Source organism: Genypterus blacodes, unplaced genomic scaffold (genome assembly GCF_046128005.1).
Source record: "Genypterus blacodes isolate CSIRO-AG114 ecotype Tasmania unplaced genomic scaffold, CSIRO-AGI_Gbla_v1 ptg000258l_1, whole genome shotgun sequence".
In the NCBI taxonomy this organism is placed as follows: domain Eukaryota; kingdom Metazoa; phylum Chordata; class Actinopteri; order Ophidiiformes; family Ophidiidae; genus Genypterus; species Genypterus blacodes.
The window spans coordinates 194454-216405 of NW_027467051.1; the positions used below are offsets into that span (position 1 = coordinate 194454).

General features: G+C 46.5%; 1 protein-coding gene across 1 annotated transcript; it reads left to right on the top strand.

Moving 5' to 3' along the window:
• Positions 1–427: 427 nt before the first annotated feature.
• LOC143016961 (palmitoyltransferase ZDHHC18-B-like) lies at positions 428–7778 on the top strand. The gene is made up of 9 exons (XM_076171557.1): positions 428–1190; positions 1859–2019; positions 2560–2709; positions 3080–3217; positions 3564–3615; positions 3703–3805; positions 3887–3999; positions 4108–4210; positions 6253–7778. The coding sequence occupies exons 1-9, from the start codon at positions 943–945 to the stop codon at positions 6634–6636; spliced, it is 1452 nt and encodes a 483-aa protein (XP_076027672.1). The 5' UTR covers positions 428–942; the 3' UTR covers positions 6637–7778.
• Positions 7779–21952: the final 14174 nt, after the last annotated feature.

Below are 21952 nucleotides of genomic sequence, written 5' to 3' on the forward strand. Positions count from 1 at the left end.
CATTCAGGGGAAAAGAATCCACTTTAAATCCCCCCCAAAACTGTGTTTAGAGTTTTTTTGTTAGTTATTAACTGAACAAATGGACAGCATGGGGATCAAATCCTTAATGGAGATCAGGATCTGTTTACTGTAACGAAACAGTATTTACATTTGTACCATCTTTGTACAACAGGGTTTAAGTGACAGGGTTTAGGCTTTTACTTTTAGGGTAAATTTGCGAATTAGATAAAACAGTTCGAAGTTGGTGAGGGTTGTATGGTGTAGCATCAAAATAAAATTATGGGGTGTACTTTGAGAGCAGAATAGGCACCGGTGTGTGTTTGATTATTCCTTAAAATTGTTCATTTAATTCAAAGTACCACTGCGCAAAGGCGCGTGAACCTAATATTTTATTTATTTTGAAAGGAACATAACCGGAAGTCCGTGGTGTTGCAGTACAGACGTCTTGACACATTAGATTTGCCTGAAGATGCGTTTGATGGCGAGTTCGATACGCGGTCACGAATGTGTTATAGTCTAAATGTGAAGGCAAAAGGCTCTGAAATCAGGGATGTGTGTTCTTTTTAAAGTCCCGGGCATTGGGGCGAGTGTTCTCTGCAGCGTAGAAGAATAAGAATGTGCAAATGAAGCAAGCTAACAAGCTAACTAGCCACTATTAGGAGACTTTTCCAGATGTTTAGCGCTCCTGCAGCTGGACAGCACAGCTAACAAGCTTACTGTGGCTAACAGGTCTGTGTATGTTGTGTTTACGCGACGCCTCCATGTTTACATAGACGACAGATAGACAGAGAGAGACCAGTGGACGAGGAGCCGCGGGGCGGTGAGTGGGGATGGAGCCGCTCCGTTACTTACCGCCGTGCGGCCACAGCGGAGCAGCTAGCGGGGGGACGGAGGGGCGGCTCAGACACGGAGGACCGAGAAGAGACATCACGATCTAAAACCATGAAGAACTGCGAGTACCAGCAAATAGACCCGCTGGCCCTGAAGACCCCGACCCCCTTAACCCTTGCGCCTCAGCCGGCCAGCGGCGGGGACCAGGCGGAGGACAGACGGAAGAGAAAGTGGGAAGTTTTCCCCGGGAAGAATCGCTTTTACTGCGATGGCCGGGTCATCATGGCCCGGCAGAGCGGAGTCCTACCGCTCACCCTGGGCCTCATCCTCGTCACAAGCGGACTCTTCTTCATCTTCGAGTGAGTCTAGTTTAAATATGTAATTGTTGTTTGATTCTGAACTCCAAACAATCATCTAGAAACTTCCTGTGGGCCGGAAGGTGACGTCAGGGGCTGTGAAGGTTCGAGCTTTAGTGTTGTTTTGAAGTCTAGGTGATGCTTTATCACAGTGGTGGTTCTCAAACTGGGGGGTTATGTGCCACTATTGCTCCGCAAAGCGCCCCCTGGTGGTGTGTGTGGTGCCACTCTATGTCTAAATGTCTCTACAGAATCATAACAGTAACTTTTGATTGAGGATTGTTTGTCTAGAATAGCTCCTAAATGCACATCTGCATGTTTCTCTAGCTGATTTGTGATCTGTGATTCTGTGCGTGTAAATGTCAACACAGTAAAACGTTTAGGCTCTACAGAAGATTTATGTTGCTCTCTGCTGTGGTGATGTCATGAGTCAGGAGAAGTGCCAGTGTATGAACTCCTTCTTCTTCCCTGTGTGGTGAAGTGTGTGTTCTGTCTCCAGGGATGAAGCTTGTGTTTAATAGCTCAGGATGGTGATTAAGCTCAGATCCCCTGTGTGTCTCAGTGCCGTGAGGCTTTGTCCCAGTAGGTCTGAGATGTTTCCAGACCAGCACTTTGATAACCTGAGTGTGTGTTTGTCCCTCCCCGTCTCTCTGCTTGTCCCCACGTCACAGCTGTCCCTTCCTGGTCCAGCACCTGACCAGCTGCATCCCTGTGATTGGAGGAGTCCTCTTTGTGTTTGTGGTCATCACGCTGCTCCAGACCAGCTTCAGCGACCCGGGCATCCTGCCCAGAGCCACGCCGGAGGAAGCTGCAGACATCGAGAAGCAGATCGGTGAGGAGCAGAGCGTTTAGACAACAATGCTCCAGTCAGTGTTATTATTATTCTGGTCCTTAAACAGTTCAGGGGACTTCCCTGAACAGCTGACTGCTCTATTTCAGTCTGTCAGTGGTTTAAACTTGATTCATGATCCATTCTCCCTTCGATGGATCTCTGTTATGTAAGGTTGCTCTTGTGCAGCACTCCCACTCAGGCAGAAGTTGAGGCAGCGATGATGTAAGATGCTCCACAATCAATTCCCTCAAAGTTAGGACTGCTGCTTCAGCTGTTCTTTCAAACAAAGACACTTAAGCCAGGAAAACCATCCCCCCTGGAGGAGGTATTAACGCTCTGAATGCTCCGAGCAGGCATTCTGGGCTCCAGTCCGCCGTTAGAGGTTCTTCAGTCAGCTTCAGTCAGGAGCTTTGTCCTCAGTCAAACACGCTGTGACATCACTAACACATCAGGATCAAAGGCCCTCATGTAGTGAGGTCACACACCTCACTTCCTGTTGGATCTGTGTATCAGATGAATGTCTCTCTGCCCCCTTTGCAGACAACACAGGAAACACCAGCTACCGGCCTCCTCCACGCACCAAGGAGGTCCTGATCAACCAGCAGGTGGTCAAACTGAAGTACTGCTTCACCTGCAAGATGTTCCGGCCTCCACGCACCTCCCACTGCAGCCTGTGTGACAACTGTGTGGGTACGTACGGGACACACACACATTTAACAACCTGGAGAAGACGCAGAGCTCCACAGAACCAGAACCAGTACAGACTGAGCTCTCCTGCAGACCTTCAAGGGTTCATATCAGTCAAACCTTACGATGCTAATAAGTTAACTCAGCAAACAGACCTAACTTCATCTGCACAGGTGTGAAGGCCAAGAAAAGAGGAAGATGATTATTCTCAGTTGTCTTCAGGATCAATCTCACTGCTTTATAGGGATTTAGGAGCTCAATCATCTGAGTTTAGAGGCATAGAGAGATAAGAACACGTCAGTATAAACTTCCCCTTAAATGTAAACAATCACAAATCCCTGTTAAAGTCTCATTTTCTCTCTCTTCTCCTCAGAGCGCTTTGACCATCACTGTCCCTGGGTGGGAAACTGCGTAGGCAAGCGCAACTACCGCTTCTTCTACACCTTCATCGTGTCGCTGGCCTTCCTCACGGCCTTCATCTTCGGCTGTGTGACCACACACCTGGCCCTGAGTACGTCACGCCTCACTCAGCCTCACTCAGCCTCTCTCACTGTTTACATTACCTGACCTCAGCAGGCTCAGACAGGAACTCACCTGTGTTTGTTTTTCTGTATTTGAAGTTCCAGACGGGTGGGGTTTATGATATCTGATAAGAAAAGTGTTCTGGTGTTTCCTGTTCAGGGATTCTTTAGATTTAAATGAACCAAACCTAAAGCAGAGCGTGATGCTGGTCGCTCTGCGTCCTCAGGAGGAAACGTGACCGAGCTGCTCTAACACGATCACAAGCTTTACTGGTAGTTCTAAGTGGATTTGTCTCCATTTCCTCCTCCTCTTCTTCTTCTCTTGTCTTCTCTCAGGAGCGCAGGGTGGGAGAGGCCTTGTGTTTGCTCTCCAGGAAAGTCCCGGCAGATATCCTTTACTCATTATGCCAGAGTCGTTGCGTAGTAAAGATCAATGAGCAGGTTTTTGCTCTCCTTGACTCCTCCCCCTCTGCACTGCGGTGGAGCTGGTGATCTGCTTCTTCTCCGTCTGGTCCATCCTGGGCCTCTCAGGCTTCCATACTTACCTCGTCGCTTCCAACCTGACCACTAACGAAGACGTGAGTAACGTCTGAGCGGAGCGATGGCTGCAGGATGTTTATAAGTCAGCGTCAGACGTCAGCGTCTCTTCTCCTTCACAGATTAAAGGCTCCTGGTCGGGGAAGAGTGGAGCAGAAGACGCCACCAACCCATACAGCCATAGAAACATCTTCATCAACTGTTGCTCTGTGCTGTGTGGACCCATGCCCCCCAGGTTACTACACAAACACCACACAACATCAAACTCACTCACAGCTGTTTAACCCCCGGACGTCCCTGTGTCTGTACTGAGACGCTCCCCCTCTATCCTCCCCTCTTTCAGCTTGATTGACAGACGAGGCCTCCTGCCCACAGAGGCGTCCGCCCAGACCGGCGACGCGGACATCGAGCTGGCCGCCCCGGCCGCCAAGAACGAGATAAACGTGGTAGGAGGGTCTTCCCGGCCGGCTCTTGGCTTGCAGGAACCCCCCCCTCCTGTGCCTGCACCCCCCGACTCCTCCTCTGCCTGACAGACCCCTCTATTGCCTGCTGTAGCCCCCCAAACCCGGCGTTCCACTCGCTCCACTCGCTCTACTCGCTCCACTCGCCCCACTGTTACGTGCCGGTTAATCCCGCCGCAGATTTACATCGCCGCCGACAGGTTTACTGCGGCTACATTTATAATTTAGCAGTGCCAGGATGCAAACAAGCCTTTTTAAAAGCCGTCCTTAAGGCTGGCATGCTGTGAATCTGGCTCCAGAGGGAAGAGTTAACCCCCCCCCCCCCCCCGTTACAATTTATGATGTAATCAGGTGCAGGTGGTTACTGTTGCCTTGTTAGTCTGATGACTTGATTGCAGCTCATTTATTAGCGTTAGCCTCTGGAGACAGAAGTGAAGCCTGGACTCAGTAAACCTCTGAGCAGGATTCAGTGCCATCCATCAGTGTTTACTTTATAAATTATGGCGTTTTGACCTCCTTTTGTTACAGTTTGACGCGTCAGTATTGTGTTTCCTTCCTAGTAGGTTGGCTCTGGGTGTTTGTTACAGAAGTCTCACTGCTCTGTTCTGCTCACAGCTAAAGGAAGCCTGGAGCCTGTGAGTGGAGTTTAGAGGACAGAAGTCTCAGTCTGACTCTAACAACACTCACACAGATCTCCACACACACACCGCCACCAGCCTCACATCCACACACACACCGCCACCAGCCTCAGATCCACACACACACACACCGCCACCACCAGCCTCAGGTCCACACACACACACACACCGCTCTATTGTTTACATCAAAAGAACAAGACGGCTATAAAAGAGGGACCCAGTAGGAGCTCAAGTGTTTTTGGGCTTTAAGTGTGTTTTACTGTGAGCTCTGGTTGAGCTGCTGAGGGAGAGAGACGCCTCCTTGTTCTGCCCGACGACACTGACACGTTATTATTATTCTCTCACCTTGTTCCTCTTCTTCACCCCTCATCTTCACCCCTCATCTTCACCCCTCACACCCCCTTCATGTTGTTTTGTCTCATTTGTCGATGCTGTGCCTTTTCTCCATCCTATTTTTATGCAGATTTGTATTTTCTCAAGTATTAAAAGAACACAACTTTAATAAACATCCCCTTTGTCTATTTCATTCATCAGCTGCGTCCTCGACTCGTCCTCTTTCCTTTGCCCACCCTTCCTTCCTTCCTTCCTCCACTTATCTCTCTCTCTCTTCCAAGCCAACAGAAGCTCAGCTCAGCTCGTCCCCGTGTCTGTCTCTGTCCTCCCTTTGTTAACCTGCTGCTGTGTCCACCTGTCTGTCCACCTGTCTGTCTCTCGTCTCGCCCCGTGTCCCCTAACATCAACACCTGGACTCTGCTCTGTGCTGCTCTGGATGATTAGAGCCTCTTAGAGGAGCAAACATGACAGTTGAGCGTTGTAAGCCCATAGAGAGGAGAGAGAGCAGAGAGACACTCAGTGTGCATGCTGCTGCTGCTGCTGGCTGCCTGCATGACCTCATCGTTATTTGCCGTCATGATGAACACACTCCGGGCTTTACAGATTTCTTCTGGCTCGACACTTTGATTTCTATATTTACACGATGAAAGGAGTGGAGGCTCAAACTTCACCAACATTTGTGTCACAGTTTAGACTTTAATATAATCTGAGCTACTGATCAATCGTCTGTCACGCCTTAGTTTTCGAGATTGACGCCAAGATGCCCGATCTCACAGACAACAATGACCCCTTAACCCCTTGGTGGAGGTATTAAATAACAATCTAGTCTCCTCCAGAGCCTGACCCTCTGTCTGCTCTATGTGGACTCCTCTCCTCTCTCCTCTCTCCTCTCTCCTCTCTCCTCCCTGTACACATCTGTTGCTGCGTTCACTGAAGTGTTGTGATGATTTGGCCCCCTGCTGTTCTCTCCTGCTCATTCCTCTCCTCACTCTTATCTTACATCATCTTATGCTTTCTTGTCTTTAAACCCCCTTCCTCTGCGTTGTGCTTCCTCAGTGCACACAGGGAACTAAAGGGCTGCTGGATTCAGCCACCCGATCTCCGCTCCTGTCCTCCTCCTGTCCTCAGGGGAAACCGCAGACGGCTCATATCAGCGCAGACAACGTCCCGGCGGTGAACTCTGACCCCTCCGCTGAGCGCCCCTGTGCTGTCCGCCACACCGCCAGCTCCCCAGGCAGCACGCCCATGCGTCACACCAAGGCTCGCTCAAAGAGAAGTAAAAGAGCAGCGCTGCGTAAACCCGAGCCTGCATTTGATGTCTCCACCTCCCCGACCTCGCCGACCTCCCCCACCTCCCCCACCTCCTCCACCTCCCCCACCTCTCCAGACCCGGACCACCAAGGGTCCAGCTTCACGCCATTGCACCGATTGGCGCGATAGACAGCTTTTTCTAGCGAACGCACACCGTCTGAAGCTCGAACGCTGTAATACAGTCAGAAAGCATCGGTAAGACTGAAATGAGTTTGCCTTTATGATTTCCTGGGTTGAGGGATTATCTGAGGGACTGACTGTCACAAAGACGAGTACGGATCTTTCCATTGATGTGATCAACCTTGCAGGGTGGTTGGTTGAAGGCTGCACCCTGCACTATGGTGACGAATTAAAAGCACATGAAATGACAAAAGAAACTGTTTTGCTGCCCTTTCTGATGATTCTGGCATAAAACACACAATGAACCAGCATGTTGGCTCCACCGCTGGCTTTGCTGCATTATGTGGTTCCACTCTGGGAGCTTGGTGACATTAGTAACTTTAGAGCCTTTCTCTGTAGGGTTAGAGCTGGCATGAAGCTGTAAAGCAGAACATTTGGGAAAATCCATTTGAAAATCGAATGAGCAGATGTTGCTTCTCCTAAACGGCGGGGTGAGCGGCTGGAGTGATGATGTCACCCACATTCAAACGTTGGAGCAGCTTAGCAGAAACTGAATAATGGAACAACTGATGGGAATCTGTGTTAGTTATGGGGATTTGACTGGGATGTAGACATCGTGAGCACAGTTTGGGATCTGCAGCTGGTGAAGTAAAGTGAGCGGATGGACGATCTCAAACACAAGCCTGCAGACAGAATCAATCACCTATTAGTCACCTATTAAGTATCAATACATCACAGCTGATACTAGATACTGACTCTACTGTCCAATAGAATCATGTACATTTTGAATTTATGCAATGACCCAGTTGTCTCAGCGTGGAGTAGTGATATCAGTGTGTACTCAGTGTGTGTTCACATGCCCATGTATGACTGTGCTGTAAAAATGTCATTGAATGCAACTGCATGACGATGAAAACAGTTTGATCCTGTGGTGATTTACTTTATTTTGATCACATTAAATACCTCAGAAATCCTTAAACCCCATCGTACACCCATGAGATGTTAGTTTTAGGTGGGCTTTGTGTTTGAATCCCGCACACAGCCGCCCTGTTGTGCCCCTGAGCTCAGTCCGTATTGTTGCATTGCCTGCGTCCACTCTCTGCATGAACTCTCATCACAATCACAGAAAGATTCCCTGCTAACGTTCAGTTGGGCTCACAAAAGGCAACGCTCCTGTTGTTTTTCTGTGCGCTTTGATGAATCTACATATCGGCCTGTGAGGGCGACAGTGTCGGTCTGTTCTCAGGTGGAACGCTTGAACACATAGCAGATTCAATATGCAAGTTAAATGTGATGTATATTGTGTTTGTCCACGTTGTTATGTGACGGCAATAGCTGCACAGAAATGCTTAACAATCATGGACACACACACACACACACACACACACACACACACACACACACACACATGCACATACATATCACAACCCTGTGGATGTCAGTGACAGCAAATGCAACCGATGCATTTCTATACGATGGATATAATGTATTTGTATGAGTCGTGAGGTTATTTATGACAATGATCCCATCAAAATAAAGGAAAATAAAGTAAAATAGAGGCTGTGATGACTGTTTATTCTGAATGAACTGTTGCTGGTGATCAATCTTCCGCTTGGTTTCTACCTTAGTGTGATGAAGACTCACAAATCTCACAAAAACACATTTTTTAACTGCTGACCACTAGGGGGCAGTGATTCCCCATAAATGGCTGCAGTCCGGTAACCGCGTCATTCAGTTTGCAAATGATCCTGACCAACACACAGGATTACAGGCACCTCTTACATTCTGATGTTTATCTTCATCCACACATTCTGAATCATAATTAACCAATTATCAGCTCTCTTCCCTCTGTAATTATTCAGACTGAATAACAAATGTCATTCTGTGCTATTTCATTCAAATAGCATGTGAAAATGCCACAGCCTCTTATCTCTGCGGGGTCGTAGAGGATAGAACCCATCACAGTGTTCATTAGATAAGGGAGGTTAACACACTCAGGGATTCCTACTGAAAACAACATTTCTGTATTCAGCAGCTGACATTTGGTTTTGCACACAATGGGTAGAATTTGGCGATAAGATTCAGAAAAAACAATATTCAGGTCATATGTTCTGGGTCATGGCGTGCAAATCATATCATCATGCCTGCAGCCTGCGTGTTCTGTGTCCCTTTGGTAACTGAGTCAGTCACAGGTGTTTCCACGGCCACAGGTGTGCTGCCTTCAGGGTCTGCATGCTGGCTTGATGACATTGTCATCATTTGTTTTATGAGCTTCTCCTGTGCTCTCGCTGCTATGACACTAGAGTGACATGTCCTCCTATGTCCCGCTTAATGTAATAGAAATCTAATAAACATAGCTAATGTTGCTATGGAGTTATCACCTGTTCACAAATGTCCTTAAACAACTTTTATCCTGTTTGGTCCAGACACGAGAAATCCAGGAAGAAAAAAACTTTGATTCTATGACTGACAGTTCAAAACGTATAGGCCAACATGTCAAAGTGGTTGTTACACTCCCAACTACAGGCAGACCAGACCGGTCCAAAATTGGGTGTGATTCTCTGCAAACGTTAAAAGGAAGAAGGAAATGAGAAACGCCTAAAGGCAAAGAGTTAAAACAATGGAGTGTGTGTGCTCTCATTTGTGCCCGAGGCACCCCTGTCATTGAATACATTTCTGATCTTGATTCCAAATGATGGTTGCTGCCCACATGAACACTCTGAGTGAACCTTTGTAGGTTCAGATTGTAGTCTGACATGGAAGCTGTGAGTAAATTTCCCCTCGGGGATCAAAATAAATAAATTACCTTTAAATGAGAGGACTGACTTCATTAAAGCTGATGAAAGAAGAAGAAACTCATCTGGATTTAGGATTTATGAAGGAAAACACACTTTCACATTACAACCCAGTGCAATGATGAGCTCAAGCCAACAGACCGAAGAGCAATCATACATGTACATGACACCATGACACCATGACACCATAACACCATAACACACACACACACACACACGCACACACACACAGTAGAGACAAATAAAGGGAACAATGGAAAGTGTCACATTATGCTGTTGGGTCATCATTCTTCTGAAAGCTCATCCCTCTTCATCCCTGATGTTTGGATGATGTTGTTAGATTGAGCTGTCACATTGGTTGAGATCAGGTGACTGTGAAGGCCACAGCGGATGATAAATAATAATATATGATATGATAAACAAGACAACTTTGTAATGACCAACTAAGTGAACGACTTTGTCACTTTTCCAACTGAAACATGATCCAGAGGAGCCGAGCTGCCGTCTGTGACGCGGCAAGGATCCCCGTCTCAAAGTCACTTGTATCTTCTCCTCGTCTTGATCAGCGGAGCTTGGAGGAGCAGGATGTCCCTTCTGGAAGAATCTCTCCGATCCTTATGTTTCCCCTCATGCTCTAGTTGTGTTGTACTTCCTTTCTAGTGCTTTAGACAGCATTTGCACAGATATGATCTATGGCATCGTATCAGTTACAGAGAGAAGGAAGCTCAGGTCTGTATAACTGTATAACTGAGACCTGTGACCCTTTGTGTAGCTGATGTGTTGCTGTCACACACAGACACCAGATACGTTGTGTGGAAGGCGTTGGTGTCTGCTGAGTGCACCGGGCGATGACATCTGTTCAACTTGATGAATTGATCTTGGCCCTAAAAGCACCAGAGTGTCTTCTTCCTGTCACTGGGACACTGGAACATGTGTGGTAGAGATTTGTTAGGGGACAGAGCTGCTCAGCTTTCTGCTTACCCTCTGTAGCTCCTGGGTCTCACTGGCTCTCTGCTGCTTCTCCTCCTTTGTCTTTTGTCTTTGTTGTTTCCCACCTGTCCTAGGATCTCTCCCCTAATAGATGCAGGTACTTATATACCTCCAGATTGGCAGTAATGTGTTGGTATGTTCACTCTCAGGAACGTTAAGACAAATGAGTTTGCTGGAGGCCAAAGGAGTCTGCAGCGTTTAATGAGTTCCTCTGAGGAACAAATAAATGTTTATGGAGATCTGCCCGTCCCCTCTTTCTAATCTGCTCTGTACGGCTGCGGTAGAAAAACACAGCATCGTTGCCATGGTGATCCCCCTCTCTACTTAATGAGTGGAGTCTTTGTCTGTGTGTCCGGCCTCAGGTTAAAACTTGTCATCACCTTTTACTCTGCATTCAGTCCGTGGCATTGATACGTCTCATCAGACACTGGGACCAACGCTCATTTAGAGGCCTGAGCCTCTGCAACACTTCCCTGCCAGGGTCAAGATCAAGAAACAGGCACAGACGGGATCACCGCCAGGACTTCATTCTTTTTATCATCGCTGGTTTCAACAACTGACAACTTCCTGAACTCTGTGTTATTGTGACATCCTGTATTTACATCCTGCCTGCTCAATCCCACACACTCCCATGCCCTCACACTCAAATAAACCAAATCACACACACACACACGGCATGGGAATGTTATGGTTGCTGTACTGTGATGGCAAAATCCCACCACGTCCCTCTGCTGTGTGAGCGGGGTTGACACACACACACACATCAGCATTAGGAGAGACAGTCAGGGACTCTACAGTCTGAGCTGCCCTCTTTCTCTTTCTCCTCATCTCTCCAGGAGAAAATCTGCCAAACACCAGCAGAGGAAAGAAGCAAATCAGCAAATCCCGTTTCTCTAAGTGTATATCTGATGAATATCCAGGCCAGGAGGCTGCAGCTCGTTCAGTTCTCTTGGATTGCTCTCCATCCAGCCACCAATGATAGATACACCGTCCACACATGTGTACCATCCGTCTCCACACCCACTGTGTGTGTGCACAGAGTCTGTTGCCATGTCACCACAGCTCTATCACACACAGATAAACACACTCCTTCATGTCTATTGGTAATCTATCACCTCCACTTCATCTAAACTGCATGTTGGAGGAAACTGGAACACCCTGAAGAAACTAAATGTGTTGTAGCGTTCATGGCTGTAGCCAGCGATGAGGTCACTGAGGCCTGGACCTCCATCATTCCCATTTATTTTGTTTACTTTATTGATCCCGTGAGGAAAATGAAGTCCCCCGCATCTCACAAGATTCATCATGAGCATCAACGCAGCCAAAACGCTGCTGAGGTAAATTATTGTTGGTCATTATGTTCTGCTGTCATGTGGAGGCTCAGACCCAACAAGTCCAATAGAGAGAGAGAGAGAGAGGGGGGGGGGGGGGGGGGAGAGAGAGAGAGGGCGAGAGGGAGAGGGAGAGAGAGACAGAGGGAGCTCTCAGGCAGGGGGATGAGTCAGGGTCCAGGGGGGTCCAGCTCGCTCCCCCATGGAAAGGTCCTACATGTTTAGAAGATTAGTCAACACACACTCACACACTCACACACACACACACACACACACACACACACACACACACACACACACACTCCAGTACTGTACAGGACTCGTGTGACTTGATCTGGATTCTTAACGAGCCTGTGAAGCACGTCACTCGTCTCTCCACCCCACCCTACTAACACTACCTCATGGTTACTGTGGTAACAAACAACTGGTAAACTTTCTGTTTACTCTGTTTGTAGTTCAGCTTTGTTGGGACCTGATTGTCATTTTCCAAATCAGGCACTGCAGCCGCCGCCCCGCTGCCGTTCCCAGTCCAGATCCTTTGATCTATAACTTGACAGTTGACACACTCCTGTTTGCGTGACAGGAGTCCTCCAGGTCCACTGAGAGTCTCTGCAGGATGAACGCTCCTTTCTGCTGCGTTCAGGTCTGTGCCTCCTCCCTCCCTGTGACTGAATCACTGTGTCAGGCCTTTGTGGAACCATTAGTCTAAAGCCTGTTGTGCTTTATGGTCTCTGCTGGTATTCCCTCAACCACTCTCACACTGTGTGGGGTCCACCAGCATGGAACTCTGCTAAACACACTGAGTGTGCAGGTAGAGAGGAGCCGTCTCTCCTTTCATAACAAGAATCACATGCAGACGTTCTCCTTGTGAGGGAATTTGGATTTAATTTTAAAAACCGAGATGCAAAGAAATGGACTGAATGTAGGTCAGATTCTGAGTCCTGGCTCTGGGTCTGGCCCTTGGTCTTGGTCTTGGTCTTGGTCTTGGTCTTGGTCTTGGTCAGGATCTGGGTCTGGGTCTGGGTCTGGGATTTGATAACATTTGACAACAAACTATCCACTGGTGTGCCTTCAGTGCGTCTCCTCTTATCTTTGCCCTACATTTCCTATTCAATCTTGTCACTTTCTAAATTTAGGCGTTCCAGGCGCCGCTGTTATTCCTCCTGTATATGTTTTGGACGCTTGTCGAACAGGATGCAGGCTGCAAATGGATGCGAGCGTTTGGTTGGCTTTGCCTCGCAGGCCGAACCAAGCACCAGAAAATAAGCGGTCCAAAATAGAGCAAAAGACTGCAATTCTGTCAATGAGCCGTGCGGTGTGAGTAAAAATAATGCTGTGGGAAAATATAATCAAAGGGCTTTGGGACGCTTACTCTTTATTTGACTTCATTCAAGTCAAAATGACTCAACTGTGAGACGAAAGTATTACATTACACCAAACTATAGTCTTAACACAATAGAGATTGTAGCTCAAACCGCTGAGAGCGACTTCTGAAACCAAAGAGACAATCAACAACGACTACAACTGCACAATCAAAGCCAACATGCAAAGATATTCTCTGTGTGCAAAGAGTGAGAGAGACGCTCCCAGCATGAGAGGACGATGCGTAGGAGGCACCAGCAACAGGAAGTAGTCTGACACTGGCCTGGCGCGGTGGAAAGTCCTGGTGTTATGGTGAAGAAGCAGACACACAAGCCTTTAATTCACCAGGCAACCAAACCCCTGTGAGTGAAGGCTTAATTTCTAGGTGAAGGTTTGCATCTTTCTAACCCTAACCAAAGCCTTTCCTCGCCCCGGCCTGTATTGTTTTAGTTGCCTAAGCATAACCAGAGCCTCACCCAGCACCAGAAATAAAGAGGATCTCACTGCAGAACCAAAGCCTGAACGTCTACCAAACTGATTCTTTAGACCTAGGATTAACCCTTTCATGTAACAAACAATCACTCTCACACAAGCCAATCTGTGGTTAAGCTCCACATCGATACTGTAGAATGTAGAGAGAGAGATATTCAGCATGCATGTGGTAAAACAGTGTAAAGAGGTTGATTGTCCCGTGTTCCAGCCTCTGTTGTCTCTTGAGGCGACCTTAAACAGCCTGTAGGCGGTAATAAAGCTGAACTGGCTGACAACAAACTCACCTGTCTATGGACGACAACGCGCAACGCTGCATGTCAGCACACGCATGTGACCTCACATCTTTAAAGTTAGAGTCTTCTGATCAGGCAGATGTCTTCTTCAGATTGATGTCATACATGTGTGAGTGCAGACGGAGGTTATCAGCTCTCATCAGAGGCTCCTTCACTGATCGCTCCTACAAAGCACAGCTGCACACAGCATTGTGTTTGCCATGCATGTAGGCTCTTTCATGTCAACACTTCAGAGATACGCCTGCATGTGTGTGTGTGTGTGTGCATTAGGGTTTGCTCTGTCTAAATAAAAGATACACTCTGCAGGATGGAATGTGATTCGTCAGCAGGAATAACAGAAGCTGTCTGAGATTTCCTTCAGAGAGAAACCTGTGGCTGCTTGCGGAGTGGAAAATTACAGCATTCACTATTTCAACTTGGTACGATGTCAGCAGAGAGGAGGGAGAGTTAGGAAATTGCATCTTAATTCACTCACCTTCATCCCTTCATTGTTGTGATTGGACATGACTTCATGACAGCTCCACTAAGCCCCGCTGGCTCCTGCTGCTGCGATCTTCACTCTTTCCTTCCCACTGTGGCCTATTTGGTTAGAAGAAGCATAGGAGGAGGATCAAGGCTTCATAAACACAGATATACATTTGCTATTCACAGCCATAGAAGGAGGCCATGAAGTCAGACTCTCTTCCTCCTCTTCCTCCTCTGCTTGCCCCTGTATGCACAGTATGGAGCCATGGACCATCATCATCATCATCTTCTGCCCCATGAGGTTTGTGGGGCTGCACTAAATCAGTGAGCGGCTCTAATGAGGGCAGACCACCCGGACCCCAGAACGCCATCAACTAACTTTCCATATGTAAACGTACACAAAGGTGTTTTGTTTCCGAGGCACAATCAGAGCAGATTCCCTGATTGGACCCATCTGTCACGTCCAGTTTGGCGGTGAATGAATTCTGCACGGTTGATCGTGTTCTCTGCAGAGGAGGCTCAGGTTCTAGGGTCACTACTCTACGTCTGTGGGATAGATACTGGACATGTGCAGTCTTATAGGGGAATGCTAAATTTAAATGCTTAGACATTGACCAAATGTTCAAATAATCTATGGCCCAGTAAATCCTTTCTACAGACACGTGAGCCCTGTGGACGCAGAGGATCGGATTCTTGGCTCGGTTGTGAATATTTGAGCCTATAACCTTTGAAAATGCCAGCATTATCACCGCTAGACTTCAAAGAGCTATACTTTGTCCATCCAGTGACGTATGTGGCTCTCTGCTAACATCAAAAGAAAAGAATCTGATGAATTTATGTGGCCGTAAAAAAAAAAAAGGTTTTGGTCTGAGCGTAAACAGCTTGACATCTGTGCTCAATCTTCACTGTGGCGTGTAATGAGGATCACCGGGCCTTTGTTCTCTCCTGGAGGAGAGAGGGAGCCAGGTAGGGGGCCTGGAGCTCAGGTGAGCCTGTGGACGGGCCGCAAGGCGTGCGGAAAACAGTAACGCAGCACTTTGGAGGTATTAGGGTGGGTCGGGGGTCTCACTGCAGCCTGGGTCTGAGTGTCAAGGCTCAGCTGTGAGTATCCCACAGATGGAAGCGTCACTCTGGCAGCCTTGACAGATGCACGACTTTTAACACTTGACCTTACGGCGGCTAAAGGAGTTGCAACCGACAAGGTCAAGGTCATCAGATCAGGTCAGGTCAAGGTCAATAGGTCAGGTGAACCACAGCTGAAGTTATCATTTTGGAGGTTTGACCATTTAATGAGAATTTGGCTTCTAAACATTTCACTCCAATATCTTCAGTTATAATCCTTAACTCATGGTCCGGTCGTCATAGTGACACAAGTCGTTGACAATAAAAGTATACAGACAATAAATGAACGATCACACCTTCTCGTCTTGCTGTCAGGAAGTGTGTGAAGTGAATATTGGAACTCATTCAGGTGATGAAGTTGGTATTGGTCTCCTCATAAATATTCATGTGTGTTTACTTCCTGCGGCTCGTCTGCTCAGCTTCAAACTCAAAGCCCCTCTTGATGTGGCGTCTCAGTTATTCGGTCCGCCTCTGCGCACACACACACACACACACACACACACACACACACACACACACACACACACACACACACACAGCTCACATCATGAGCTCATGTTGCTGCGGCGGCGCTCTGAACGCAGCTGCTCACATAAACCTTTTCACCAAAGGGCAGTCCACACTTGGGTGGTTGCTGGTCGGCGAGGGACTCTGAATCAGAGCTGTGTCCTTTGTGAGGGCTCCCAAATGTGGAAGGCCCGTCTCTCTCTGAGCGTAGGTCACCAGAGGGCACACATAAGAGGACCTGCAGGTCACAGAGGGGATACACTCTTCTACATCAAGCAGAAGAAACTGTTGCAGCAGAATGTCTTGGTTTGGTGTTCAGGATTGAAGCTGAAGCCGGTTTATGGAAGCTTTATATATTTAAATTCCTTGGCAGCTTGCAGCTTCATTACTCAAATATTGACAGAAAGCTTTCAAATGAGCATCATGAATTAAATGCACAGAGCAAGTTCTGTCAGGTGTCTCCTCTGCAGCTGCACTGGCTTCAGCCGGCGTGTGTGTGTGTGTACGCGCGTGTACGTGTGTGTACGTGTGTGCGTGTGTGTAAGTGTGTGTACGTGTGTGTACATGTGTGTACACAGTGTTGAGTACATTCCGTGCAAAGTTTCGTCTACCTCAAGGAAGTAGAGGAGTAGAGGAGGACCAGAGAGCGAAAGGTTTCATTTACACAAGACGTTTGACGTTTCCTTATTAGTCCGATGTTTTCACTTAAGGATCCATTTACCAAGACTTTGCCACGCCTCAATGTGCGAGGAGCAACTCTAGTGACCTTACTTTGCTGTGGCACCGCTGTGCACACGGGGTGAAAAACAACAATTTTGGTCATTGCCTCTGTAATGAACTCCGTGATGTCTCTAAAGATGAGGGAGGATAAGAATATAAAGCATGAATCCAAGTGTTGAGTCACAGACAAGAGGCCATGTTGGGTGTAAGGCCTGTAAAATTACCAACAGAGGCGATGTTGATGAGCTTTAAATTAAACATATACTCTAGTAATGATGACATTCCTGCACCTCCCCTATTAACCCCGTCTTAGCAGGGGTGTAGAGCTCCTGAACTGCTGGAGGAAACAGAGTTCCGTAGCGTTTCCTGTGTCCGGTGGAGGAACGCTACCTTTGAATGCCTAATGATGGAAGTCAAGAGTTTAACTACCAGAGTGGCTGAGGAGAGTTTTCACTCACGCTGCTTCAAAGGGCCCAGGCTGGTGTGTGTGTGTCAGCCCGCTCCATCAGCTGGGGTGGAGCCGGAGCTGCCAGGGGTCTCTGGATCTGTGAGCTGTTTGATGGAGCGTTCATTACCTTTTACTGCCTTTACACCCCATAAAGCAGGTTTTCATCTCTGCTGATCGTGCGGTGGGAATTCCAGGGAAAATGTGCTCGCCTGGTTGGTCCCTTTACATTTATTATCTATTTATTTAATCTAATTTCACACTGTTAAGCTCGCTGACGTCCCTTCGTATCTTATGTAAGCTTAAAATGTCTCCCAGTGAAGCTCAAACAAACACGCACATTCGTGACAATGTTTTAGGTAACAATCCTCTCCTTTGTTCTCAGAGAGCATTACTCATCTGGTCGGCTTTAATTAAAAAGTAACTCTGATTTGAAAGAAAGAAAGAAGGCAGAGGGTGAGGCCTGTGGAGTGTGTGAACTTTGTGCTCAGCAGGTAGAGTTACTGATGTTTGTTTAGTCGCTTCCTTGTAGAAAAGGTTTACATCCAAAACAATATGTTCATTATGTTCTCCTGCTGTGGAGGAGAAAGGAAAGGTCAGAAATGTGTCAAAAGCTATATTTCATTCTAGTTTAATATCAAAAGGGGTCGATATTCAACCAGAATGAATAATGAATAATAAACAATGAGCTATGAACATCATACATAACTAAAGATAGACAATTTGATTAGCAAAATATAAATATAATAAATATAAAAGTCCCTACTGCTCATACTGAGGTCGACAGACAAGGGAAACAGACTTTCCATCACAATAATCTGAATATGAGGCGATGAAACACATAAAGCAGCTTCACTTTACAGATTTCCGTAGTTACAAATACTGTCAATCATCTGGCTGCTTGTTTCAAACTGACTGGTTCACCTCCTCTGTTAAACAAGGAAGAAAGGAGCTCAAATGTGAAATCTCTAATGAAATATCACATTTAAAACCTTATAATGATGACATAACAGTGAAAGTCATGAGGTTTAAGGTCTATATGTTTTAAATATCAATAACATTGGTTGATAATAAATGATTGTATTTCTTACCACTTGTATCTGTGATGTCATTCTTTCTGTCACCATGCAGAGTTTGTGACCATGACGATCAGCTCTAAACCTGAGAGTGTGTGTGTGTGTGTGTCATGGTCACAAACTCTGGCTTCAACAATAAAATATGACGTTTTTTTTGCCAAATTCCACAAGGATTTCTAGTTTAAACCAACTTTCCACCCATATAAGGGAAGATGAAGTAGAAAGTGAAGAGGAAACACAGAGCAGCAGAAGATGAACCAGGAACAATGTGGGGCGGGATTTGTAATTCTTTCTTAATTAAAGTTGTGGTTTGCGCTTTAATAAACTCAGAGTTTATATGTGGGACTTGTGCCAGACACATTCCGTACTTTTGCCGCGGCAACATAGAGTCACAAATGATGAGACGTTACTTGTTTGTTGCAAGTTGAACAAACACGTTCAAACAGACCGCCTGAACGTCCCTGTTTGATTAAAAACCTGCTGAGGACAGAATCTGAGCAGAGTGGAACCTGGACGTCGTGGAGTCGCAGGGCTGCAGGCTTTGCTGCTTCAAGTTTGGTGTTTTGTCACGCACTCAACATAACAGGTGAATGAAAGTAGGACAGGCTGCCAAAATGCTCTATTGTCTGTGTTTTTGTTTGTCAAGCCCACTTTAACTTCAAAGATATAATTACTAATGAATGCAGCTCAAACCAGTCGGACACTTTGTTCTGATGCGTGATCTACAAGAGGATTACATGAACAATAAAGAATAGAACAGTGTGACAAATCAAACCTGGAGCAGATTAATAGTATATGATCATTTCCAGCTGCGACAGAGGTGTGTGAGGCGTTCAGGTACATAGATGTGAGTGTTTGTGTCTCATTCAGGCCGGCCTTGGGAGAGAGGGGGGTGGGCTGATATTCCCCTACAGCAGTGAGCTGAGGGGAAGTCAGATGATTTCCCTCTCTGAACTTTCTATTATTTTTTCCCCTCATTGTCCCGTCTCACAGGACAGGTGATGTTTAAAATGCTGTTAGCCTGCATACCTCCAACAATGCCCTCTCTCAGAACGACGCTTCCCCATAAACCACACAGGTGAACACTTAGCACTTAAAGGATTAAATGTTCAGATCTCAATGTAGAACAATTTGACACCTGGCTTCCTTTAGATTCTTGCACATATTTCCGATAAATAGATAAAGGGGCGGGACTCGAACCGGCCATCCTCCGCTTCCCAAGCCGAGTCCCCTAAGGCCTCCACACGGAACTTGAACCGGCTACCCTCCGGTTCCCACGCCAAGTCCCTATGGACTGGGCCGACGCCCCCTTTTGCACCACATTTGAGGGAATTACAGGTTAGTATTATAGCATCAGTGGAGCTGCCGAGGTAAACAAAGCTGCAGTTATATAAGAGAGGCAGTGAATGACAGTGGGAGTAATGGAGCTATGGGACACGGCGAGTACGACATCACACTGAGGGGCCTCATGGTGGAATGACAATGTCCAACCAATCAATCATGGTGTTAAACCCCAGTGGTTTGAGTCCCATTGTGTTAAATATTCTCTATTATCCTGAGCATGGCCGACATATGATAGTGATTACTCAATGCAGGCGAAATCATGACTGACAGAGGAAAGAAAAGTGATATTTGCTAATCTGATGTCCTGGAGAAATCTGAGGGAGTAAAAACCACAAAAAGCTTCAGTCTGACAAAGTAAGTTAATCCTGACCAAACCTCCATCCATTCCTGTAAAAGTCTCTGCTCAACCTGTCAACACGGCAATTCTCCTGCCATGCAACATGCGTGTGTGTGTGTGTGTCTCTGCGTGTAATCACTGATGTTTGAGGCATTAACGCACCTTCAGTATGAACACATTCGTTCCTTCCTGGGAGGAAAGTGACAAGTGGAAAGATGAAGTCAGCCTTGTGGCGTTGCGTAAGAATGACGCGTTTGGCTCCTGGGGCGTGAGGCTCTTTTATTGTTGTCATTCAGTGCAGGGACGCACGACACTGAAGTGCCAGGCAAAGTTGACTGAACTGCGTTTGAGATGACATTTAAAACGCCAATTAACTCTTTTTACAACACCTCAGAGCTTGAGTGACAGCAGAAGAAGCGTCACCTGACCTGCTCACTTATGTTTGACTTGAGTCTGAGCAAAGCAAAACATAGACAAACTTTTTCTTTTTCTTCAAACAATTCTTCATCAAAACATGAACAATCTACAATGGTAACTGAATTTCCATCATCTGGTTGACCACATGGGAGTACCACTGCTGGAACACGCTCCACAGTTTGAGAACCACACTTTTAACTATTTCATGCCATGAAAATACCTCAAATTATTTAATCAATTTCTTCACAAGTAATACAACGATCTCAGTGTCTCAGTTTTGCTCATTTGGTGCAGACGAGTCTTCACTTCTGTGCCTGTTCTCCTGTTACAGAGCTTTTAAGTCCTCTGATTATTATCATTATTATTACAGCTCATGTGTTTTGTCTCTTTAGTATGTAGCAAGAACAGGTTTTGTCCCGGCCTTTCCAGCTTTGGTGTACGTCTGTAGATCTAGATTCCTTTAGTAAATGGCCCTTATATAAGTGTGATGCTGCATGCTAACAAGTCCCAAAATAGAAAAGAATAGACTAATAATAGAGTACAGTAACACTCTGCCCTACTTGACACTCTTCACCTCCACCTGGACCTTTTTTTTTAAAAATGCCAGGACACCTCGTCAACCAGCATCATACCACTTGTGTTGATACATAATGTGAGGAAAAGATGAGTTATGAGTTTGCTGTGAGGTCCGGCTCCATTTAGAGAGAAATAACTTTGACGTATCCAATCATACGGTTTCTCTCTCTCTTCTTCGGAACAGAAACAACAAGAGATGTCATTTACTGTAACTGTGCCTCTTTCCTTCAAACGGCATAGTTTCAGAGGGAGTGTGTGTGTGTGTGTGTGTGTGTGTGTGTGTGTGTGTGTGTGTGTGTGTGTGTGTGTGTGTGTGTGTGTGTGTGTGTGTGTGAAACGCCTCTGTCCCCAGCAGCTATAGGGTTATTTTTAAAGCCAGACAGGTACGTTGAGGCGTCGTGACTGCAGGCAGGACAGGGTGACGCATCCGTCGCCATGGGACAGATCACATTTAAAAATAAGCATTCATTTATTCTACACACACACACTTCCATTTTCTGTTTGTTCTCATGGCGCCAATGCTTTATACCAATAAACACAACCTGCTCTATTTTATAGTGAACAAATTCTAATTCCCTCGCTGAGTCACTGTGTAAACACCTCCAGCTCCACTGGGACACTTAGCCTTTGGGCTCTATTTGCATGCTTGGGCTTCAACATGAATCATATTGACTTCTTCTGGTTAGAAAAGAACAACAACACAGGAAATACAATAGAGAAAACCATGGTGTGTCGTTGCTTCATCACCCTCATTTCCCATCTTACACTAATCAAGATGCCTGATTAAAACTTCTTCTCCTGATTCTAAGTCCCCCTGTCTCTCACTCAGCAGGTTGAACTCTTTATATCAGAGCTCTCACTCTCCAGGAGAAAGACATGAAGGCCAACATTATTTTCCATTTTTCCTGCTATTTGTTCCCAACAGGATTTAGTGCATGAAAGCAAATTGATCCCCTGATGGAAAAACACCTGACTGGCATTTGGTTTGGACTCTAATGAGGAAGTATTCATAAATAGGAGGATTGTTGGATGGAAACATAACTTTGACTTCCC